Source organism: Cygnus olor, chromosome 1 (genome assembly GCF_009769625.2).
Source record: "Cygnus olor isolate bCygOlo1 chromosome 1, bCygOlo1.pri.v2, whole genome shotgun sequence".
NCBI lineage: Eukaryota > Metazoa > Chordata > Aves > Anseriformes > Anatidae > Cygnus > Cygnus olor.
This window is the reverse complement of record NC_049169.1, coordinates 183,885,661-183,910,404: the sequence shown is the minus strand read 5'-3', so window position 1 is coordinate 183,910,404 and position 24,744 is coordinate 183,885,661. Positions and strand designations below refer to the sequence as shown.

The 24,744-nt window shown below is 44.6% G+C and overlaps 1 protein-coding gene across 1 annotated transcript; it reads left to right on the top strand.

The window, feature by feature from the left end:
* The first annotated feature begins 17,363 nt into the window (after positions 1-17,363).
* CCNA1 (cyclin A1) lies at positions 17,364-24,368 on the top strand. The gene is made up of 9 exons (XM_040543574.1): positions 17,364-17,541; positions 17,684-17,823; positions 18,711-18,954; positions 19,173-19,297; positions 19,979-20,202; positions 20,840-21,044; positions 21,829-21,942; positions 22,586-22,719; positions 23,056-24,368. Exons 2-9 carry the CDS (start codon positions 17,701-17,703, stop codon positions 23,105-23,107), a joined length of 1,221 nt encoding a protein of 406 aa, XP_040399508.1. The 5' UTR covers positions 17,364-17,541; positions 17,684-17,700; the 3' UTR covers positions 23,108-24,368.
* Positions 24,369-24,744: the final 376 nt, after the last annotated feature.

Genomic DNA, 24,744 nt, shown 5'->3' with positions numbered 1-24,744 from the left:
CGACAGGGGGCCTGGGCCTTCTCCTAGTCGAAATGGCAGCATGAGGCAAAGGCAGGACCACCAGCCAGACAGCCGCAAGGAGCACAGGTGTGACTATAGCACACAACGCAGTGTGGGACCCAAGCATGGCCATAAAACAGATGGCAGCATCAGGCCCACAAATGGAAATGAAGCACAGAGTGGAACGGGACCTAGGCATGGAAGTGAATAACCCTGTGGTTTGGCACCCCGGCCAGAAAATTCTCCTGAACAAAGGCATCGCATGCGGCCAGGTCCCAGCAAGGACGGGCTCAAACTTCAGCAAGTCCAAGCTGTGCACTGTCCTTCCCCTAAAACTGACAGCGACTCGGGCCATGGGCCTTACAATTCACGCAATGGTCGCGTGGGGCGAAGGCAGGAACATCAGCCAGACAGCCACATGCAGCAGAGGCCTGTCCATAGTCCTCAACACAGTGTGGGATCCAAGCATGGCCAGAAAACAGATGGCAGCATCGGAGTCACAAATGGAAATCCACCGCACAGTGGCATGGGACCTAGGTGTGAAAGAAAAAATATCAGCAAGTCCAAGCCGTGCGCTGTCCTTCCCCTAAACCAGACAGCGACTCGGGGCATGGGTCTTCCAATTGTCGCAACAATGGCATGGGACAAAGGCAGGAACATTGGCCAGACAGCCGCATGGAGCAGAGGCGTGCCTATCGAGCAAGCCCAGACACCTATAGGCGGTACCATTGGCACCGCAGCGATGCAGGGAACAGGCCATCGCCTCAACCACACAGCAACAGGGGGCCTAGGCCTTCCCATAGCCGCAACAGTGGCATGGGGCAAAGGCAGGACCATCAGCCAGACAGACGCGGGGAGCACAGGCGTGCCTACCATACGGAACAAAGTGTGGGACACAGCCAGGGCCAGAAACCAGACAGCAGTGTCGGACCCATGCATGAAAATCAACCCGACAGTGGCATGGGACCAAGGCGTGGAACTGGACGACCCCCTGGTGCAGCACCCTGGCCTGAAAACATGCCAGGTGGAAAGCATCCCGTTTGGGCAGTCCCAGGTAAGGACTGGCTTAGCCTTCTGCCCAACACCGTGGAGCCCATGGAGGTGGATCCACCAGAAGACATGGAGGAATCGATGGAAGTGGATCCACCTCGGTCAGATCTGACCTGGGACTACCTCAGCATGTCTTTGCTACCTGCCATCAGGGCGCACCAACAGTGTCGCAGGAGTGCCCAGCCAGCCCCCTACTCGTCACGCAGGCTCCATCCCAAGCATTAGCTTGGAGCCACCAAACACCATGGACATGCCGCAGGCTTACCTGCAAGACCTCCCGGCAATAAACCACTCTGTTGCCGATTCTCAGGGGTTGTGTGAGTGCTTCTTTCCCATCCCCCAGCCCTTGTGTGAGAGGTGGCATCCCTTCTGCACAGACCCTCGAGAAAGAGCACAAGAGAAGACCCAGCTTCCCTCGGGCTGCTGCGCTGGGGTGACAGCAGGAGTCCCCGAGGGCCACCATGCACCTCTAACATTTGTGAAAATAGACTGAGGGGTGAAAATAGGAGTGTGTAAGCGATTAGAGGTGGCTAATTTATTATCCTAGGAGTGAGTTTCTCTAGCTGAGTACTTGGTAACGACAGACATGGAGAAGGCTGAGGTACTCAGCAACTTTTTTGCCTCTGTCTGCACTGGTAGACAAGCTTCTCAAGTCTTTCATTTCCCTGAACCTGTAGATGGAGGCTGGGGGATCAAAGTCCCACCCACTGTAAGTGAAGAGCAGGTTCGAGACCACCTGATAAATCTAAACAACAGGGACAGGTCTATGGGACCTGATGACATGAATCCCAGGCTGCAGAGGGAACTGGCTGCTGTAGTTGCCAAGCCTCTCTCCATCACAGTTGAAAAGTCCTGGCAGTCAGGCGATGTCCCTGGTGAGTGCAAAAAGGGAAACATCACGCCCCTTTTTAAAAAGGGATGAGAAAGTCAGGTCGTTTAGAAAGCAGATGAACTCCTACTCAGACTGGGAAGGGAGAAGAAGACGAGATAGGCTACTCCAAAGTGGCTGGGCCATCAGAGGAACAGGAAGACAAAGAGGAAGATATCGTAAGTGCATCAAGAGCTACCCAAGGCCTATACCAGCGTGAGCCTAACTGGGAATGAGTGGCAAAAGCACCCTATTGGGACTGGCCCGGATGCTCCGTGCATCTTTGGCATAGGCTACCTCAGGAGAGGATATTTCAAGGACCTTTTTTCTTCAGGGAGCCAATCTATGCAGGGGACAGGTGGAGATGTTTTTTCCCACTTGTTCGCTCTCCCTTTCTCCTTCACCTGCTCCTTTCGCTCCAGGCTAGTTACGATAAGCTCTTCAGGTCTTTGAATATCCTGGGGATGTTCAGACCACGATGTTCTTATTGTAATGTCTCCTGAGTGCACTTAGGTATTGTCCAAGGTTAACCAACTACTTAGGAATGCCATCCTGAGATCTTTCTGAGGCAGGAGAGTTATGAGTGGCAGGCAGTGTGGGAGGATATGGGCAGGCATCTAGAGCAGTGGACACCTCCAGTGCTTTGGAAGCCCACCCCTGAACAGGTGCAAAATCCTAACAAAATGGCAGAATGAAAGGCTTGAAAAAGGTGTGTCATCACCCTGGCAATTCCAGAGAGACACAAAGCACTGCAATGTGCTGGGGCTTGGCCCAATGCAATTGCTCACCACCCACTGACACATGCCCAGCCTGTCCCCGAGCAGCCGGTATCCCTGCCGTCCCCCAGCCAGCCACCCCACATTACTTGTCCAGCATGATGCCAGATGGTATGGAATACCCCTTTGACCAGTTGGAGTCAGCTGTCCTGCTTCTGTCCCCTCCCAGCTCCTGCTGCACTCTGTCTGGCAGGACAGAGCGAGAAGCTGAAAAGTCCTTGATTCACTGTAAGCACTGCTCTGCAACCAGTCAAACAGCAGTGTGTTATCAACATTATTCTCATTCTAAATCCAAAGCACAGCACCCTACAAGATACTAGGAGGAAAATCAGCTCTATCCTAGCCAAAACCAGGACACACCACAGCACACGGTACGGAATATCCCTTTGGCCAGCTGGGGTCACCTCTCCTGATTCTGTACCCTCCCAGGTTCCTCCTGCATGTCCAGCCTCCTCGCTGGCAGGGCAGTGTGAGAAGCTGAAAAGTCCTTGACTCACTGTAAGCACTGCTCTGCAACAATTCAAACTAATAGGAGACATTTCTTCTCAGAAAGAGTGGTCAGGCATTGGAACGGGTTGCCCAGGGAAGTGGTGGTCTCACCGTTCCTGGGGGTGTTGAGTGCTGACTGGAGTGCTGCAATGACTAGCTATAGGCTCTTCAGAAGGGACAGGCAGCACAGAACGGGTGGTGGTGTGGCTCTCTATGTTAGAGAGTGTTTTGATGTTGTGGAACTCGACACTGGGAATGATAAGGTTGAGTCCCTATGGGTTAGGATCGGCAGGGTGGCCAACAAGGCAAGCATCCTGGTGGGGGTCTGTTACAGACTGCCAAACCAGGATGAGGAGATGGATGAGGAGTTCTACAGGCAGCTGGAAGAAGTTGCAAAATCACCAGCACTTGTTGTCGTGGGAAACTTCAACTTCCCAGACATATCCTGGAAATACAATACAGCTCAGAGGAAGCAGTCTAGGAGGTTTCTGGAGAGCGTGGAAGATAGCTTCCTGACGCAGCTGGTTAGAGAGCCTACCAGAGGGAGTGCCCCACTAGACCTTCTGTTCACAAACAGTGACGGACTGGTGGGAGATGTGGTGGTCGGGAGCTGTCTTGGGCAGAGTGACCATGAAATTGTAGTGTTCTCTAATCTTGGTGAAGTCAGGAGGGGGACCGGTAAAACCGCTGTCTTGGACTTCCGCAGGGCAGACTTTGAGCTGTTCAGGACACTGGTTGGCAGAGTCCCTTGGGAGGAGGTTCTGAAGGCCAGAGGAGTCCAGGAAGGCTGGGCACTCTTCAAAAAGGAAATCTTAATGGCTCAGGAGCGGTCTGTCCCCACGTGCCCAAAGACAAGCCGGCACAGAAGAAGACCAGCCTGGCTGAACAGAGTTGTGGCTACAGCTTAGGAATAAAAAGAGGGTATATGACCTTTGGAAGAGGGGGTGGGCCACTCAGGTGGGCTAGAAGGATGTTGTAAGGCTGTGCAGGGACAAAATTAGAAAGGCCAAAGCTCATCTGGAGCTCAGTCTGGCTACTGCTGTTAAAGATAACAGAAAATGTTTTTATAAATGCATAAACACAAAAAGGCAGACTAAGGAGAATCTCTATCCTTTACTGGATGCAGGAGGAAACTTAGTGACAAGAGATGAGGAAAAGACTGAGGTGCTTAATGCCTTCTTTGCCTCAGTCTTGTGCGGCAAGACCAGTTGTTCTCTGGATACCCAGTACCCCGAGTTGGTAGAAGGGGATGGGGAGCAGAATGAGGCCCTCATAATCCACGAGGAAATGGCTTCCAACCTGCTACAGCACTTAGAAGTATGCAAGTCGATGGGGCCAGATAGGATCCACCCGAGGGTACTGCAAGAACTGGCGGAAGAGCTGGAGAAGTCACTTTCCATCATTTATCAGCAGTCCTGGCTATCAGAGGAGGTCCCAGTTGACTGGCAGCTAGCAAACATGACGCCCATCTACAAGAAGGGCCAGAAGGTAGACCCGGGAAACTACAGGCCTGTTAGTTTGACCTCAGTACCAGGGAAGCTCATGGAGCAGATTATTTTGAGTGTCATCGCGCGGCACTTGAAGGGCAACCCAGCGATCAGGCCCAGTCAGCATAAAAGGAGAACATTCAGAGGAGAAGCCTTTCTGGGCATTTCCAGCCAGGTGCTGAGAAATTTCATTTCTCTTCAAATTAGAAGATAGCACCTGTAGGACAGAGGAATGTGACCCCAAGCTCTTGACTGTCCAGACTAGAAAGGGAAGAAAGTGTTTGTAGTTCTTTTACTGCGCTTTCTGAGGAAAGAACTGCTTCCATTGTAGGGAATCAGGCAAATATAAACATGCCAGTGAAAGCTTATGGGGTCATCTAGGCAGGATTGCTACAGCCCAAGTATAACTCTACAGGAACCGATTTTCAGACAAGAGTTGCCTCGATCTTATAGAGTTGCTTTGATCTTAAGGGCCTGTTATTTCATCTCATTGAGCTTTCTATCTATTAACGTACCACAGTTTTTTTTTTTTTTTTTTTTTTTTTTTCCCCCATTACTCCATTATATAGTCTGGTAGCACGTATATCTTTTAGATAATGTATATCTTAAGTAGAGGCATATTGAAAATTTCAAAGACATCCTGCTCCCCCAGGGGTTGCTGTAATGGGTAATCAATCTGATTGTTACAAACACTTGCTTTATGTCTAATTGGGATTTGACTGTTTTCAGGTACCTGTCATTGGATCTTATCATCGCAGTGTCTGCTGAAATAAACGAGCCTGTCAGGTTTGGTATCTTCTTCCCATGGGAGTCCTGATGCAATCCTGTCATCTTTCAGTCTTCTGCTTGATCAGATGTTGAGATACTTAAATCTCTTCTTGTAGGGCTTTTTTATTTTTTTAAAGCACACTTTTTTAATTTTTTTTTTCTGCAACTCTTGCTACATTGTCAATATTTTTGTTTTCAGACATCGTTTTTCCCTTTTAAGATCATCAGTCGCATTTTACACATTATAGTTCTCATCTCATGAGCTCTTATTCACCTCCTCATTGAGTTTGGAAATTTGAACCCTATGATTTCAAAGCTTCTTGGCTTTCCAAGATGCAGTCAAGACGAATGTTAGTAAGGCAAAGAGCACAGATGACTATGTGAACAGTTCTGCATAGGTTTTAAACAATGTAAATTAGATGTACTGGATTTTTCCCTCCTTTATTTTCCCCCTCTAATTACCTTTCTCCTCTGCTTATAAACAGATTTGTTCTCTATTTAGTAATTGGATTATTCTATTGTTAGCATTTATTTTATTCATAGTAGACTTTTAATATCTCTCCCTCCCACAAGGTCATTTTTTCCAGTTACACATTGCATTTTCATGAGATATATACACTTGCAATTACAGGTGCTCTATAAATCATCGTCACTGTGAATCAGGGACATAAATAAACAAGGCTGATAAAAGACATTTTACTGCTATCAGTTATAACATAAAACGGGTTACACAGACAAGCTATGACCTGTGAGATCAGATTGGTATCTAGAGTTTTAATCTCTGTTCTTGGCTGCAGTGGAGAAAAATGGCTGTCATTTATCACCAGCAAAGCATGCAGTATGCAATAAGAATGTGTGAGCTCAACTACGTTAAACAGTAGCTGCTGTGTACCTACATGAGCAATGCTGAACCATACATCTACTGCAAGCATTTGTTAGCAATGTGCTGTGATTATGAGCACAGATTCATTACAGAAAACTTGAAACAGCACGATTCAGATAATTGCAATGGGAAAGTTTAATTGCAATGAGCAAGCATCATTAACTAATTTACTCAGATAACCAAGGGCCAACTAGAATTACATTGTGGAGAAACCACACAATATTCCGGTTAAAATACATAAACCAGAGAAAAAGGCAGGAGAACTCTCCAAGTAATAGAAGAAAATGGAAGAGAGGAAACTTTTATTTCCTCTTTCAATACACTTGCCAGGCTGTTAGGCTAATGATCCTGGCATACAGTTTGTGATGAACAGTGCGCTGTTGCAAGCAGCCATATATTTGTATTTTTTGTTTGAGTTTGAAAAAGGTAACACTGCAATGCTCCTGTTCTGGTCTGTGTCGTACAGCCTATTTGCTTCTCAGGTTATTAAAATCCGTGCTGATGTCTAAGGAGACCATCTAACATTTCTGGAGAATGTTACCACTGACTTCTAGGGGAAACAGACCACCAGGGACACAAAAACCACCCAGCAATAGCTCCCACCCTCTGTCTGAACACCCATCTCCCTTCACCACTGCAGGGTAGCACGAAGCCATGGACTGAAAATATAACGCAAAGAGTTCAGAGGACAAGCTCTCGTCTAATTTAGATGAAACCATTACTAGATCCAAGCAATGCAGAATTTGGTTGTGCTGAGCTAGCTAGAAAACAACAGTTGCATCTCATGATTAATTCTGATAAATAGTTGTCATTCTGATCATTCCCTCCAAAAACAAACCAAAACAGAACAAAACATGCATCACTTTTGTTCAGAAGTTGTTCACGCTTTCAACAGAGACTTTCAATTTAATTTGAAATAAGTGCCTGTGATATCAAGAAGTTAAATTGTTGAAATCTAAGAACTACAAGTTTTGGCATTTGGCTTCATTCTATTACAAGCTACAATGCCATATCAAATTGCTATACTATTAAGAAATTTATTTTAAAAGTCTTCAAATACTGTGACCAGTTCTGCTTTCATCCTTTAGTGTAGCTGTAACAAAGCATTACAGTATGAACTTTAGCATGTGAAAAGTCCCAGAAAAGTCACCACCCTGTCAACATCCAGCACAGAGCATCCTACTGACCTGAGGGTTGGACTTGATGATCTTAGAGCTCTCTTCCAACCTAAATGATTCTGTGATCCTACGAGGGCTTTGTGAGTAGCTTTTGCCTTCCCAACACTCTAGATGTTGAGTGTTGCACCTACTTTTCAAAACAGCAATGATAAAAGAATGCTTTTCAAGATTACTGCTGCTATATTTTTACCTCAAATTCTGTCACAGGTAGTTGATCTTCACCAAAATATTACTAGTCATGCATACAAAACTCATCTGTTTTCTATACCTACAAGTCACTTGTTTACTACCAAGAATAAGCAGACCTGATAGCAACAAATTATAAATAACTGCTCTTTTAATGTCCCGATGCTGCACTCTGGGAAGAGCTTGTCTGTAATCAGAAATGGAGCTGAAGAGCCAGCTTCCATAGGGTCATCAAGTCAAAACATGAACTTTCCTCAAGTTTTCAGCTGTCAACTTCTGAGTACAGATTAACAGCAGCTGTCAAAACCAGCTGAGTAACAGATGCTGTGAATATGGGTATCATAAATTAGGAGCCTGATTAAGGAAAAAATCTAGTATACAACAAGGGCGTTTAAGCATGCACTTCAGCAATTTCTGGCAGAAAGGTCTAGGTGCTAGAGCCAGATAGTTATTCAACAGAGTGACTTGAACAACCCCAAAATGTCTATTTTTGAATTATGCAGAGCCGTTTCAAGGTTTTGTCAAAGTTATGAGTGTTTCCCTGTGTTGTTCTGAAAAGAAAAGGAGGTTTGAGATATTAATGTTGTGTGAAGGACATTCACTTAAAACATGCACAGCGCTAAAGTACACTATCATCTGCTTTATGATACAGCAGAGCTTGTGAGGGAATAAAATAAGGACAGAAGGAATGTTTGATTTTAAGCTTGATATTTTCCCTTCACATGCAGCACTAAGGGGTATAGTTTAATGAAAGCTTAATCCTATGATTGTTTTGATACCAAAAGACCTCATTTTCTTGTCCTTCTGGGGTGAACTGGGAGTAACTGCAATGGTGCTGGGCAGCCTACACAGCCACAAAGCTCCTAGGAGCAGCCCTCAACTGCTGTGAAAAAGCAGCCCCAAAGCTGTCAGTGTTTGAAGCTGTGTGTGTCACCTGTCCACACCACTTGACTCAGACACATCTTTGGGGTCAGCTCAAGGCAATTCTGCTGCTTTCTCTGGAGTGCGAGGCACTGGGGTCAGCATACCTTGTGGTCCCAGTAGGAAAGACGCTCAGGCTACATAAGATACAGCTTAAAATACCATTTATTGGAGCTAATGCAATAAAGAGAAGACAGGTAACCTTACATCCCTTGAGGTGCTAGGAACCTCAAGCTGTGCAGCACTGGACAGACCCCTCTGCTCAGGGCATGGCATGCAGTACAGGTCCCATCCGTACCAAGCTTTGCTGACATTTTGGTTTTGAGACCCTTTACAGAATTTTCTTAGAAGACAAAGTCTGTATTTGTCATTCCTACTGTCAAGCAGCAACACGTTCATGTGACAACTTTTTGCTGTGCTTCTTGATAAAGGCAAGGCCACGCAGGTGGTGCAGTCGCTGGTACTGAGTGGGAGCTGCCCGCAGGCTCCTCTGTTACCACCACCCGGCTGCCTTTATGCTGTGGCCATGGGATTATGGCATGGCACGGCATGGCACGACACGGCACAGCACAGGACAAGCTGTACATGCAGCACAGCACCCACCTGTGTGTGCACAGCCTCACTGCTATACAGATCACTAACTCCCTGATGCACCATAGCCTTCTGGTTAGGATCATTGCAAGCCCAAAGGGGAAAATCTTGCACCTGCTCAAGGCTTTAGACTTTGATTCCTGCTGTAAATGCTGGTGCTTTATGCCAGCTTAGAATAAAGCTGGTATAAAGCTTGGCATAAAGTTTACCACTTCTCTCTGTGCCGAGTTCTTTCTGCAACCAGACATGAGACAAAACGGCAAAGGATTATTCCTGGAGGCGTCCCTTGATCCCATAGCACAAGGACAGCTGGGATTTGCATGCAGGCTGTGCCCCAAGGTCTGCTGGCCCACAGAGACCATAAGGACAAGGGACACATCAGGTTGCTCCCAGCATCAACCATGCCATGCACAAGGCAGCTGCAAGCATGGAAGCAAGCACTCTGCTGCAGAGGGGATGATGCTTACAGCTCTGTCTGTATATTCCTGCATCCCTTCCTTCCTCACTTAGACACTCTGAGACTTCCACTGAGTGTTTCTGTCCTCTATAGCAAGGGGAGGATGGGTACGTGAACAATACAAGCAAATGTTGCAGTTTTACCTTGCACAGCGTTTGCCAAGAACATGGATTTTGTGCTGTGACTCTGAAGACATTCAGTATTGGCAAACAGGAATCTGCTTTCGAGGGCTCTTCTTACACCAACCTTGCACAGCGCTCTGCTGCTCTGCAGAATGGACTTTCGGGAACACTCTGTTTATTACAGTCCTTCATCTGTTGTTCCCCCTCATGGCTCCATATTTCTGTATAATCACAGAAATAATAAGAATCACAGAAATAATAAGAATTACTTCACACCAGCTTTACATTTAGTATACAAGCTATAGTGGCATGAAGTATAGCAATGATCAGAATATGATCAGAAATTTTCTCTTAGCACTCTATGTAATGGAATGGGCTGCTTTTGATTGATCTTGCAAGCAGTCTGACACTTGCCAAACTGGTGATTTGGTTTGAGGAAAATCGCTCGTTTCACTTTTGAAGTAAATTTCACCTCTCCATTTGGTATTGTGTAATCTGATATCAAGCATGTAATGAGTAAGGGTTATTATCTAAGTTCTCTATTTAGGAAGAAAGTTTTAACTCTAAGCCTTTAAGTTAGTTGACCTTATAAAGTCAGTTTTTTTGAAAATACACAAAAGCTTGTATTACAACAGAGCCCTAATACATGCAGAAAAAATGTAATTTTGCACAATGTAAAATTGTAGGGGTGTGTGTGACTGCTTTCTTTTTTACAACTGTAGGGTCTAGCGGTTTAGTGCATGAAACCTAGTGGAATTTATGTAATAGAGAACACTGGCAAAGTTATGCAAGCAAACTTAGTCACTGAATGATTCTGAATGGCAAATATCAACTATTTTTGAGAGAAGCCTGAGGAAAACTGATGCTTTAAAACTTAAAGGTATGCAGACATCATTCACAGAAACATTGTAGAGATGAAATGTAGATTTTCAAGGACATCAGGTATGCATATGCAACAGTTTAAAGAAACTTGTTCATTGAAAGAAGGTAGTTTCTTTCACACCCTGTAAATTATAGATGAATTTTACACATGGCGTCAGCAGACAGGAATACATGTAGCCCACTTAAGGTATACCAGTGTACACTAGATAATCAGTACAACCTGCACCATAAATTTTGGAGTAAAGGCCAGTCAAAAAAAATTAAATATATTCTAGAAACAGTCTCCCCCTCCCTCAGCTTCCAACGCAGTTCCCATCTTCTAGGACTCAGAACATAGCTATTTAAAAAAAAAAAAAAAAAAAACACTTTGCTGAAATATTTTAGAAAAGCAATTCCGGGTTTTAAACTTTGATTTAAACACAGCATTGTCTCCTTTTTCACTCTGTCCTCTTTTTTGCATGTGAAGGCAACAGAATGAATGATAACTCTGGTTTTCTTTTTCTTTTGGACAAGTGTAACTTTGAAAAAGCTTAGGGAATTTGGAAAAGTTATGGAATGGCAAAAGAAGTAACACAAGAAGATGAAAGGAAACCAGATGGCAGATATTACTAATTTGATTGCATCCTGACAACCTCTTTCAATTATGGCCTCTGAGTTTCTGGAGGGTGCTGAATCAGCATTGTCCTTGCTCTCAGATCATTTCTTCCACACCTAGGAATATAGCTCAGAAAAACTTACAGTACTAGGTTCTCTTATCTATTAAAATGAGGGGTCTGTACATCAGCTGGCCATGCTAACCCTTGAACTGTGCTCATGAATAGCTGAAAAACACCATCCTCCATGAGCCTGAACTGCAGCAGTAACTATGTCAAGGTGGTACTGCAACTGTAGATGACTGACCTGCATGGTGGTGTACATTTTCTGATTCTTTCTAATGCATTATCATAAGCAAGTCAATGTAGGCTGTGTCTGTGACTACTCACACTACCAGCCATATGTAATCCTACCTGTTAGGTTGTTGGGTGCACAGAGCTTTTTCCCATCGGGCTACAGAGCTTGTCCAAACTCACAGTTCACTGTGGGCCTTCATGCACAGGCATCCCAGGTGAGCTTGGACCTCAGTGTTGATTTGGGCTTGTGCTAAATATCCAGTATATATATATCTATCTATATGGAGAGCTGGTGGTTGAGCCAAGCCTATGTCTTTGTCTTGTTTGTATGCCCTCGCCGACAACTCCTGAGCCTTGGACTCATGTCTCAATTGTTGGCCATCGTTTTCTGATTTTGATAGTTCAGCAACACAATGAAACTGAAGATAAAATCTATGGATTCTTAAATGATGTGAAATTAATATACTTGTACAATAATCAAAGCAAACTACAGTCAGGAGTCATACATGACTCTATGAATCACAGCCAAACAAAAGAAGAGGAATCATGTTCTTCACCACCACTGTCAGACCACACAACATGGTCCTGATGGGACCCTGCAGGTCACTGCATCAAGGCACTGCTATTATTCTCAAAGAGATTTCAAAATCCTTTTTAATAAACCTTCTGAATTTCAAGACTGCACCTACAGCACGTTTTTCAAGGTCTGACGCAGTCGCGCATTAAATTTGCCATGCAGTGCGACTTTCATGGTGGCTCTGCAATGGGCTGCCCTCAGAGGAGCTGCTGGGTGATTGCTCAGTACATTGGTCCGAAAAAACTGCCTAAACATTGAATGCGACCTGGCAAAGGTCTTGGTAACTCTGTCTGTCCTGCCTGAATGGTTTTTGTTTGTTTGTTTGTTTGTTTGTTTTATATGAATATTGTTGTAATGCATTATTAGACCTAGAGAAACAAGCTGGGAAATTGCAACAGTCTTATATTAACAGCTACCAGTTTATAACTGTGTGTATTTGTAAGACAACGGCTGTTTCATTGCCAATGAGGATACTACTTCCAGGCCGCATGCAAAATTGCTATTTAGTCCAAGCTGAAAACTTATGGATCAAAAGACAATAGGGATCAAAAGGCACCTAAAAGAGTGAAGAAGGAAGGGGACACCTGAGGGTGGTTTGGTTTGTGGACAGAGGGAGCTGCTGTCAGCTTCTGAAGCAGCTGTGTCCTTCTCATGCTCATGAGAGGAAGAAATATGCAGGAAAATATTTTGGGTCAATATATGCTGTGATTTCCTTTCAAAAGGCAGTTCTGCCCCTGTATGCTCATAATTAGAACATAATTAGAGTGAATCATGTGGCTTCAAGCCACAGAGGTAAAGGATGTTCCCAAATGGTGACACAACCAAGACCCCAGGTGGGGCATGTGATGGTGGTAGCTAAAAAACTCTGCATTGAATAAGGAAGGAAAAAACAGAGTGTGCTCCATCTCTCTTCTGCTCCTGGGTACAGTACCAAGCACCTGCATTTGTACAGACAGCATTTCTCTCTCCTGTAAACAATCTTACCAAAAAAAATTGGTATAGTAGAGTCCAATCTTCAAGCATTTCTAATGGGAAATTTTAAGCAAAATATGTTTCTTGGATCTCTGAAGAAACCTTCCTTGGCATTTTGGGAAGGTCTGACAATGGGGCAGAACTGGAGGTCCAGCATAGTCACTCTCCACGGCCCAGAGCGGAAACTGAAGTCCATGTGGAGTTTGCTGTGTAAAAGCTGGGGCTTAACAGCGCTCCTCAGAGTGGAAAGCAAGAGACCGTTCCTGCTCCCAAGGCATGGGATGATAGAAGTCCCTTTATTTGAGAAAGGTACTGAGTTTGGAAATTTCCTCATTCAGAGGGGAAAAAAAAAAAAAAAAAGGAGAAAGGAGCTAGGAAAGATTCACGTGATGTCAGAGACAAGTCCTAACCAGGCCTTTAATACTTCTTCCAGGGCCACAAAGGAAGCATCCTTGCCAAGCCAGGGATTGCTCTGACTTCTCTGTCTTCCTAGAAGTCATGATAGTCTTCAGTAAGACAGTAATTACTGCCAGAAGCCCTAAGGAGTCCACTCAGGAAGGCTTCAGTTTCCTCTCAGGCACACGGAGGGAAGCTCAGAAGTAAATGATTAAGGGTCCGAAGCTTGATTTGATCTGCTGCTACAATTAAGTAGTAGCTGGCAAAGCTCACCGGCCTCCCTCAGGTACCAATCCATACTGGGCTGTTTCAAAGGGTTCCCGAGAAACTGGAGCTTAAATAACCTCATTAAAAGCTATCTGAGAGGCGTTTCAGTTACACTAATGTACTATACGACTACTGAGGACATCCATAATCTGCTCATATATAAAAATATAAATAAGTCATCTGTTGGGTAGCTGAGATTCTCCAGTTACATCTAAATGGCATATGAATATGAGGGGTATTCAGACATGAAAGCTGCTTACTGACTGAAGATGAATTCAGTAAATAATTGCTGTTCATGTACTTGGCTGGGAGTGACACATGATCTTTCTATGAATGTGAATTACGTGTTAGACCTCTAACTACCAAGTTCAGACATTTCTCGTGACAAGCACCATATGGAGAGAGTGAGCTGTCAGAAAAACAGGCTTGGGCAGAACAGAGGTAAGGTTATTTTTATAAGCTACAGGCATTTTTCACAAAGAACATTTCATTTACCTATCTGAAAATATGCACTTGCTGTATAGCCCTCCCCCCCCCAAAAAAAAAAAAAAAAAAAAGCATGAATTGATAAAATGCACAATTCAGATTTATTTAATCATTGCATAGAAGGCCCTACTGCTCCCATTGTGGTCTGGAAACCCAGACCAGAGAACTGACCCAGCTGTAAACAACACCGCCTTGCTGTTGTGGTTGTGTTACTTTTCAGGTGGAGTAGGTTTTGGTTTGCCTTAGGACCACACAAACCCTTCTGGGAGTGCATGGGTGGGAGCAGCAGTGAGTCCTTGCCAGGGCCAGGCCACACAGAATGTGAATGGATGGGTAGCCAGAGCACTGGGGACATAAATGCCCTCAGGGATCTGAGCCTAAAGCCATCATCTCCCTGGTGTCCCAACAGAAAGAGTGTCCTAAATCATGCCCTCACTGTTTATGTTCTAACATCTTGCTCTTGAATACACAACTTCGGTTCTTCTCACAGGAGATTTTGCAGCTAGCAGCCAGTATTGATTTAAGGTTAGAAGAGTAGTGCCAGCTACTTGAAATATAATTAGAGACTGAAATCAGAGTTTTGATACTCCTAAATTAGGATAGCATTGCTAAATTGTAATTTAAAGTGAAAGAAAAATTTTGCTTTGACAGAAAAATCACGTTTATTTCTTTATTGCTAAGAAGTGTGAGACTGGGCTTCTTTTTTTTTTTTTTTTTTTTTTTTAACTCAAAATATGTACGTTTCAAAAGCCTTTTGCTTAAAAATGTTAGCAAAACTGAACAATTTAATTAAAATGTAGAATATTCACATTTTCTGAAATGGTTTTTATTAATATCCACCTTCTTAGACTGCTATAGATTCTACATATTTCGTAGCATGGGATTTTCTTAATATATTTTTGAGTAATCCGATCAAACCAATGGTATAAAGGGTATTTATTAGTTATGTAATTCAAAAGTTATGCTTAAGTTGATGCTTAATGTCAAATACTTAATTCCAAAAATCAACACTGTGCATGAAAATGTTCAAAGAAGTGTTCCTGAGTGAGGTCTTTCCTGTGCAAACTTGTGGTTTAGAGATGATGTAAGGAACAGGAAGGACACTGATGCACAGTGCACCTTTCTGTCCCCTGACCTGCTGTGACAGCGCCGCTGTGATACCTACAGATCAAATACAGGCGACATTTTTCATCTTGAGATATACCACTTACCTCCTACAGTACATTCATTTGGAAAAAAAAAAAAAGTAAAAAAAAAAACATTTGAGAAATATGGGAAGAAACAAATACAGACCTTACTACAGCCTGGAACTGCTAAAAGCAGGTCTGGGAAAAGACTTCTTGCTTGTTGCATCCAAATTTTGGATCAGAGCTCCTACATCTTACTGGAGAGCATCTCAAGACGTACCACAACTCTGCCCATGGCAGAGTCATTTCTGACAGCAGTTACTCTAACTTGGTCTTACAAATCTGCAAAGGGGGAAGTCCCACAAACTTTCCATGCCATCTCTTCTGGGGCACCACAGTCCTGATGTCTAACATAAACCTCATGCTGGGGTTAAAACTCTCGTACTGCTTGCTCTTCCCATTGAACACAGAGACCAGTCAATGCCTTTTGTCCTCACTATGGGTTTTCAGAGGGGTCGTTTGTCACACATTCTACATTCCTGTTTGCTCATGCTAGGACAGCCAGGAACGTGGTCACTCATGCTCCATCAGAGGTTCACTATAGCCTCCTGCTTCTTCTTCATGGAGCAGCTGGTCCCCATCCTGTACGTCTGGTCTCCAGCCCTGAGCTTGTCTTTCTTCAGGAGCATCCCACTTTTCCAGTTTGTCATGATGAAATCACATCTTGTTCCCCAGCATAGCCATTGCCCTTCCCAGCACCATCGGTGGTGTCATCCACAACTTCACTAAGTCTGCTATCTGTGTTATTATCTGCACCACTGCTGAAAAATGTTGGTGATATCAGACAAACCGCTGCTTAATTCCTCTTATAAAGCTCTGTGTTTCCACCCTGACAACTGAGAACTGCTCCTGTGCACAGCTTCACAATCAGTTTTGCAGTTGTCCCCTTGTTTTGACTTTATCAAAGTGTCACAAGAGTCAAATCCATACTAAAATAAACCAAAATATTTTTTCCCTCATTTTACAAAAGGGGAAATCAAATTCTTTTGACCTTGACTGTTTCCATAAAGCTTCTATTGTCATTTAATAACTGATTATTCGTTCCCAGACCCCTCCGAAAACTCAAATTAATCTCACTTGGTTCCTGCCCCAGCCTGTTTTCCCCTTGTTGAGCTGGGCACCCCTCGGCATTTCTCTCCTAACTGGGTAACTTGTCTGTCCAGCCAGAACTCTCAGAGAGACTTTGGGGCTCCAGGGCTTAATCGTCGAGTCCTTTAATAGCATCAGGCAGACTTGCTTCCTTCCTTATAAGCTTTATTAATAAAGTAATTATATTTGCAATTGATATTTGTCAATATTAGTATTAAAGTAGTATTATTAATAATTTAATAGTGTATATGATTTGTTATATAGGTTATTTAGAGATGAGGTTTTGGCCATCCTACTGCTGGCATCCTCACCACTGGGGACCTTCTGATGCTGAAAGACATTAAATCCTTCAGCGTCCCCGGTGCCTCCTGCCAACAAAGCGCTGTGTTTAAAGCACTCCAGTCCTTCCTTGGTCTTTTCCTGCCAGCAGCGCAATCACAGATCTCTTGTTATTCTCAGTGTCGCTTCCTGGCTGTATCTCGTTTGGTCTTTGCTCTTTCTGCCTTCCTTCACTCCCCACACACACCCTCTTGCTTCCAGGATGCTCTGCCCACCTCACCCTCCGAACAACTCCTCCCTGGGACACTCCACAAACTCTCCATACTATCCCTACCATACTTCCAGCAGCCTGCCTTCACCCTACCACACCCGGGACGGGGGGGGACACAACCGACACCCCCCCCCCCCCCCCCCCCACCCCGCGACCCCCCTCAGGCTCCTCCACCTCCGCGGGGCGGAGCGGGGCGGGGAAGCGCGGCCCAGGCCGCGGCGGGGCAGGGCCGGCCCGGGCGGGGTCTCCATGGCGACCCGGCGCCGCCGCTTGCCCCGCCAGGGCGGCTGCGCCGGGGGTTGCGGCCGCCGCTTCCAACTGGCCTCGGCCAACAGCCGCCGGCGGCCGCCTATATAGGGGCGGCGGCGCTGCCTCCCCACCTCCGTCCCTGCATCCATCCATCCCTCCTTCCTCCCTTCCTTCCTTCCTTTCTTCCTTCCCAGGGCAGGCGTGGCTGCTCCTCAACCAAGTACTGTTTAATTTTATTTGTTTACATAAATATTATTTTTTATTTATTTTTAATTTTTATATTATTTGAACTTTTATTATTTTAATTTTTTATTATTCCCCCCCCCCCCCCCCCGTTTATTTCCCCTCTCTCTCCCCGGAAGGTGCCGACGCCGGGGCGATGCACCGCACCGGCGAGAAGAGCCGGGCGGGCCGCCGGGAGCCCTGCCCCGCTGCCCCCCGCGGCGGCCGGGCCGTGCTGGGGGTGCTGGTGGAGAACGGGCAGCAGCGGCCCGGCGGCCAGGTGAGCCCTGTTCGTGCTGGCTACTTTCTCTTTCCTTCCCTCCTTCCTTCCTTCCCCACCAATGCTCGTCCCTTCCCCTCCGCGTGGGCTCTGGGGCTGCCGGCCCGCTGCTCCCCTCCAGGCTGCAGGTAAAGGCGTGGGGGTGGTGGGCTCCAGGTCATCCGTGCTGTAAAATGTAGGGGATAGCTTAAAAAAAAGTCTCTTTGCTGATGCTTGCCTGAACATCCCGTTGCTGTGTAGCTGCTCGCATTCCTGTCAGGGTGCTGGGGTGCTTAAGAAGCTGAGTTCACAGCTGGGTGTTGATGCGTGGTCCTCCAGCCCTCCTGGAGCTGGCTGCTGGGGCAGGGGAAATGGAGCTGTGCTGACTTGCAGGACCTCAGCCAGCAGCTGCGTGTGTGCAGTCTTCTTGGGTGTGACTTTTTGAAGCCCCTAACTCAACTGGTGGCTCACAGATAGTAGATAACGTCAAGGACTGTATCCTGTTCGCAAGCTGAAGTCGTGGGGTTTGTGGTGCTTAAGCTCAGCAGTTCCAACTTTGGTTTGTAACTTGACATAAAATGCTTTTGGAAGCCTGTGATGGTGCCTGAGTGCTTCTTCTCATTGCCCTAACTTGCTGCACTTTCTAAAACCTGCTCCATGCTACACTGAATGTGAAGCAGACCCTGCACTTGCCAGCCGTCAGGGCCAGGCAGTGCCCTTGCTTTATTCTCTCTTACAGCAACAAGCAGTGCTTCCATAGTGCCAGCTGTAGTTGGTGGCTTTTCCAATTAACTTCTGTTCCTTGCTTTGTTAATCAAGGAAAGTGATTTGCCTCTCTAAAACAACCGATACTGTTTGTTTTCTTCCTGAATTGCCCTGCCACAGCATTGCTATGTGCCCTGTTTCAGAGTACTGCTGTTACCAGACACTTCTCCGTCTCCAAGAACGCCATCCCTCCGGCTGGAAAAGATGAATTATCCAGCTGCGTGGTCAGTGCTGCGTCAAAGCAGGGGTTTGCCATCTACATAGATGAACCAGAACAGAAAGAAAACTACAGCTACCAAGTGGATGAAGAGCTGGAATCAAGCCTGTGTGAACTGGATACTAGTGCAATGACATCCAGTATTCACCTACTGCTGGATCTGAGTACAGGTAACCATGGTTAATACATGGTATCTGTAGCACAGGTACGTGCAGTTGATCATGAATTGTGGTGAGCTGGTGAGTAGCTTATTTTGCAATAAGTAATGCTTCAAGATAACTTTAGTTGCGTCTAGGTGACGCACAACATTTCTGCTGTGCTAGAAATAGCAAGAGAAGGTGAAGAGGCTAACTACCCAAGTGTCTTTCTGGCTCTTTTTGCCTGCTAGGTTCTCCTATGCTAGTGGATACATCCTTCAGGTCCCAACCTGAGCAGCAGATGGGAGATGCCGTAACTCTAATGACTGTGGGAGAGTACGCAGAAGACATTCATCAGTACCTCCGAGAAGCTGAAGTGAGTGTCTTCTAACAAACCTAGAGATATTTGGTATGTGGTGGGCTGCAATACTGCAAAGCTGTATGGTTGCTCCAGGATAAGTCTAGGCAGCCACTGAGCAAGCAGTAAAATCCATCTCTCCAGCTGGAGAGGTTCATAGGCAGCTTCTAGACAGTGATGAGATCTTGCAGGTATTACTCTGCATCCCAGAAATACCCCACTGTTCGAGCATCTCTTGACTCCAAGGGATGAAGAGTTCTTGCAGATGGGAGTTGAAAGCTGCAGAATTACTGAAGCAGTTAGATGTGACCTCACTGACAGGTCTCTTGCTCTAATATTTTTTTTTGGTCATTCTGTATCAGACCAGTAAAGTGCAGTCTTTCAATAGGAGGGGGGGGGGGGAAACTGATTTGTTTGTCATTGTCTTCCTGAATTGCTTATATGTGCAAGGGCTGAACTTGACTGTCCAGGAGGTCCTTTACTTTTCTGTTACTAACACAGTAGCTCTTATCTCTTCAGTTTTCTAGAGATCCTGCTAGTTAATACTGCTAGTACTGTAACTGTAGCTAGTAACTAGTTATTAATAGTGTAACTGCTCATGTTCCTTTTGGTACAAGTTTATAGAATCTTAATCAGCTCAGCCTTCAGTGGTCCTTCTCAGGGTAAGCAACCTGATTCTTCACCTGTCTCTCCAAACAGATTAAATACAGGCCCAAGCCCCACTACATGAGGAAGCAACCAGATATCACATCAGGAATGCGTGCCATCTTGGTAGACTGGCTGGTGGAAGTAGGGGAAGAATATAAACTTCGGACAGAGACATTATACTTGGCAGTGAACTACCTGGACAGGTTTCTCTCCTGTATGTCAGTTCTCAGAGGGAAGCTGCAGCTTGTCGGAACAGCAGCAATTCTTCTGGCTGCGTGAGTGTTTATCTCAGAAGATATCAGTGAGCTAAAACTTACTTTTAGGACAATCTTTTTGTTTAATTTGAGGGAGTGAAGCTTGCAGTGGTAGGTAGCTTTTCCTGGTGTCTTTAGATTTGCCACTTGACCTACTTTGGCACTAGCTGAATTAAATACTTAATATTCTTGATTAAGTAACTGTAGTGGGAAAACCTTAAAACCTTGTAACTATAACAGCAGAAGAAAAACACTACTGTATTAGGCTGCTAGCCCATAAGGCTGTAATAGATTAAAAGCTGCAATCTGCAACTAGCCTTGAACTGTTTTTAAACAGACAGGGTGCCCAACAAAGCCTAGGAGTGCAAGGATTTTTATCTGGAATGCATGGTGTTACTGAAACTTTCTCTTTAACACTCCTGACTAGTAGCAAACTCTTAATGTGAGTGTATGTCTATCTAGACTAGTGACTTGGAGTTCCTCTAAACATCTTTGCCCCCCAGAGCTGATTCTCAATTCTTACCCAGACTGGAGGAAGGATTAAAATAAGAACTCTCAGCAAGTCTTAATTGCATGTGCTCCTCCTGATATGGGTGAAAAGCTTCTTGTTACCCTAACTTTTAAACTGACAAATGTGGCTTCTCTGCTTCTTTTGAAGGAAATACGAAGAAATCTACCCACCAGAAGTGGATGAATTTGTGTATATAACAGATGATACATACACAAAGAGGCAGCTGCTAAGAATGGAACACCTGCTTCTCAAAGTGTTGGCTTTTGACCTCACGGTGCCAACTATCAACCAGTTCCTCCTTCAGTATATTCAGAGGCATGGAGTCTGTATCAGGACAGAGAACTTTGCAAGGGTATGAATTACCATCCTATTAGGATGGATGCTTTGCAGGCTTGTGTGCCTGGACTTCTGGATAAGTGTCTGATTGAAACACTAAGCTTGGTGTTATCTGTCTGGTCAGCTAGTCAGTCTTGCTGGTGAGGTGGTAGGAATCCATTCTTCAACAGTGCATGCTTAGTAAGCCTGACCTAGGCAGGACGGTAAAACATATTGCTACACAATGACACAGCATATGCCAACAGAACTGCCTAGGGGTACCATGCTTATACAGATCAGGTTACAGGGTAACCCACGCTGATAGGAAAACACCTGACCTGCTGCTTAGCTGCAAAGGGTGTAGTCTTTGTACAGTGCCTGTTCAAACGGAGCCCAAATTCTGTTTGAGAGCTGCCCACTTAGCCCAGATCTCCAAGTGAGGTCCACCTATGTGAACAAAATCCTCAGAGGACAGCATGGCCTCTTTTTTCCTTTACAAATATTTAAAAAATGTCTTTTTTAACAAAAAATTGTGTATTCTATCTGTAAAATTAATTTCATCAAAGATAATTATGCGACCAGAAGTTCATTATAGTTTTGATTGTTTAGGCTTTGACAGAAGAGTGGTCTTTGTTACCACTGGAACATGACAAGTTTTTCTGCAAGATGAACAGGACTCGAATGCTACTTCTGCTCACCAGACACATAACTCATGTTTCTTCAGTGAAACTGAGACCATTGACCAACTTAAGTGCTCAGTCTACTGGCCTCATTCTACCACACAGGGCCATTCTGTTTGAACGGCTTGCTTTTTTGTTCAGTATCTTGCAGAATTGAGTCTCCTTGAAGCTGATCCTTTCCTGAAGTACCTTCCTTCACAAACCGCTGCAGCAGCCTACTGTCTAGCAAACTATACGGTGAACAGGTCTTTCTGGGTAAGAAAAACAACTGCATGCTAAAGTGCTCAAGCACTTTATCATTAAAACTTTGAGTAGCTTCAAAACTTGTTATAAAGGCTGAAATGCTAGGATGAGTGGCTGTTCCTGAGCTACTGGGTCTACCTGATTAACAAATGTTAAATCAATCTGAAATATCCTGCCTTCTCTCTGAAATGGGAAGGACCTTGCTGTCATGTTCACTTGTGTCAAGTCTGTAACTAAAACTTGTCAGTAGTTAGTCTCAAACTCCTTAGAATTCAGGGGCTTTGGGGAGGGAAGGGAGAACTGAATGTCTACTTCACTGAAGTGACTACACTCAGTGGCTGCTGTAATGCAGGCCTTGATAGGCCTCTCAGGTGTGTTGGAGTAATAGCTTTAGAAGGGAGCAGAATCCAGAAGAGATATAATGGATGCAATATAGTTATAGCAGAATAAGATTACTGTTAGACTTCCTGTCAGACCAAAGATGACCTACAGTGAAAGTGATGGCAGAATACACTCGAATCCTTTTCAAGCCTAAACCTAGAGCGAGAACTGTTGACATGGTGAAAATGGTTCCTGCTTCTGTAGAAAATACCTTCCAGGTGAATATTCTCTAAAATAGAGTAACAAAAGCATTTTTTTCCCCTCTTCTTACCAGCCAGAAACTCTTGCTGCATTCACTGGATATTCATTAAGTGAGATAGTGCCTTGCCTGACTGATCTGCACAAAGCATGCCTTGATGCTCCCCGTTGCCAACTGCAAGCAATTAAGGAGAAGTATAAGCACTCAAAGTAAGTAACCAAGAAGCTACTGCTTTGTAACTTGAAGGTTGTAAGCACAGGATGGTTCTGGTTGAACAGCCTGGGCTACAGCTCCGTAACTGACAAACTTCTCATAGTGGACAGCTTCTGTTTCTGAAACTGAAGCTTCTGTCAGCATCTTGAGGGGAAAACTCTTCTGGGCAGAAGAGTAGTTCATTCATTGGTATGCAGATGTAGTGGATCACAATTCCCTTGGAGCAGCAGGATGTTTTTTCTTCCCCAGTGTGCTTCTCAAGAGGAATCCTTAAAGTTTCTTTAAACCTGTCACTAAAAATATTAACTTGCTTGATTGCATTTCTATTCCAGGTATTTGCAGGTGTCTCTTCTGGAGCCCCCAGCAGCTCTTCCTCTACAATAGAGATGGTGGATCCTGCACTTAGATAACTTCTTCCCAATCTACAAAGCTGGTCTAACATTTCATTGAACACTGCAGGTCATGTGTCTGTAACCATGGTGACCAGAATGGTTTTTAGCTAGTATTTTTTAATTAGATGCCTTTTTAAAAAAGGATATTAGACTATAGCTCTTAATATAACTGACAGCACTTTTAATAAATGTCTTATTACACTTCCTCTGAATTTTCTGACTCCAGTTAATATCTGCAGTAATGGTGTGTGGAAAGGCTTTCTTACAAAGTATCTGAGATGGGCTTTTATGTTAGCTAGACTGGATAAATGTGTCAGGCTATGTTGGTTCAAACCACATCTCCATAGACGTGGGTGACTGGCTGCAGTGTATTACCTGTTTTCTCCTATTCTGAGACAAGATCATCTGGCCATGAACAGCACCTATTTTCTGGAACTCTTTTGTCGCATCACAGCAAAAGCATCCACAAGCAAGTGGTCTATGAACACTCTACATATGCGTAGAAGACCATCAACACTGAGGTAAAAATTAAACTTCCATTCAGAGTGAAATAGGGTAGCATCTTCTGCAGGAAGATGGATGAAAGGGTGGTTTGAAGAACCTTAGGAACCTTTCCAACACAGGATACCCTGTAATAAAAGAGCAGCGCTAAAAGCTATGAGCAAGAACATGTAATGCCCTGAGGGTCTGGAAGTGAGCTGGATGGCTCTTGGCATTATACTTGTGATATTAGATGGTTTTGTGACTTAGCTGTCTGAGATGATGACTTCTACCACTAGAACACTGCTGAAAGTGTAATGCTCTGCAGTTTCTAGAGGAGCCATCACTGTCAACAGGAAGGAAGGGGTGGAAACTCTCCTAAGTTCTTAACTATCTGATTCTCTGTTGCTACACTGTTGTACCCCTCAGTTCTTCACTTGGTAATAATTAAAAAAATAATAAAAATCCACCAAAACCTACCTTGTATACTTCTAAAATGCAACTCCTGTCCGAAGTGTCTCAAAATACTTAGTTGAGGGTGTTAGTCAACATGTAGGGAACTATAGTCAGCTCATCAAAATGGCAAGGTAAGTCCGAGGCATTCTCTTCTAATTTTAAGAGTAGAAAACATTCAAGACTACTCTCTTTTCAGAGAGTAATCTATGCAGGGCATTACATTTCCAAGCAAGAATATGCTTAACACTTGACCTTAAGATGCAATTCGACAGAAGTACTATTTCTTGCACTTACATTAAGTACTAGCTAACAAGCCTCTTGCTTTAATTTCAAGACCTGATTATACTAGCATGTGTTGTGAAGCTCTTAGCTTCAGGTGTTTCACTTTCCTTGATAGGCATCAGAGCTTCCCCCCACCTCCTCCCTCTCTAGGCTGGTGAATCCTGCTAGCAATGAGAACCCTTGTATGCCCCTGAGATGGAGGCAGTGGTAAATACTAATTCACATAACAGAAACTATCCTTTAAGGGAGGGGGAGTATTCTGTTTCAGCCTATCCTATGCAGTTTTTAGTGTCTCACTTCAAAAACTTTCTAGTTAAGTACATGAATCTATTTTATTTACTGATATTGACAGTTGTGACTAGACATCCCCTGCTTATGTCCCTGGTACCCACTTCATGCTGGGGGCTAGTG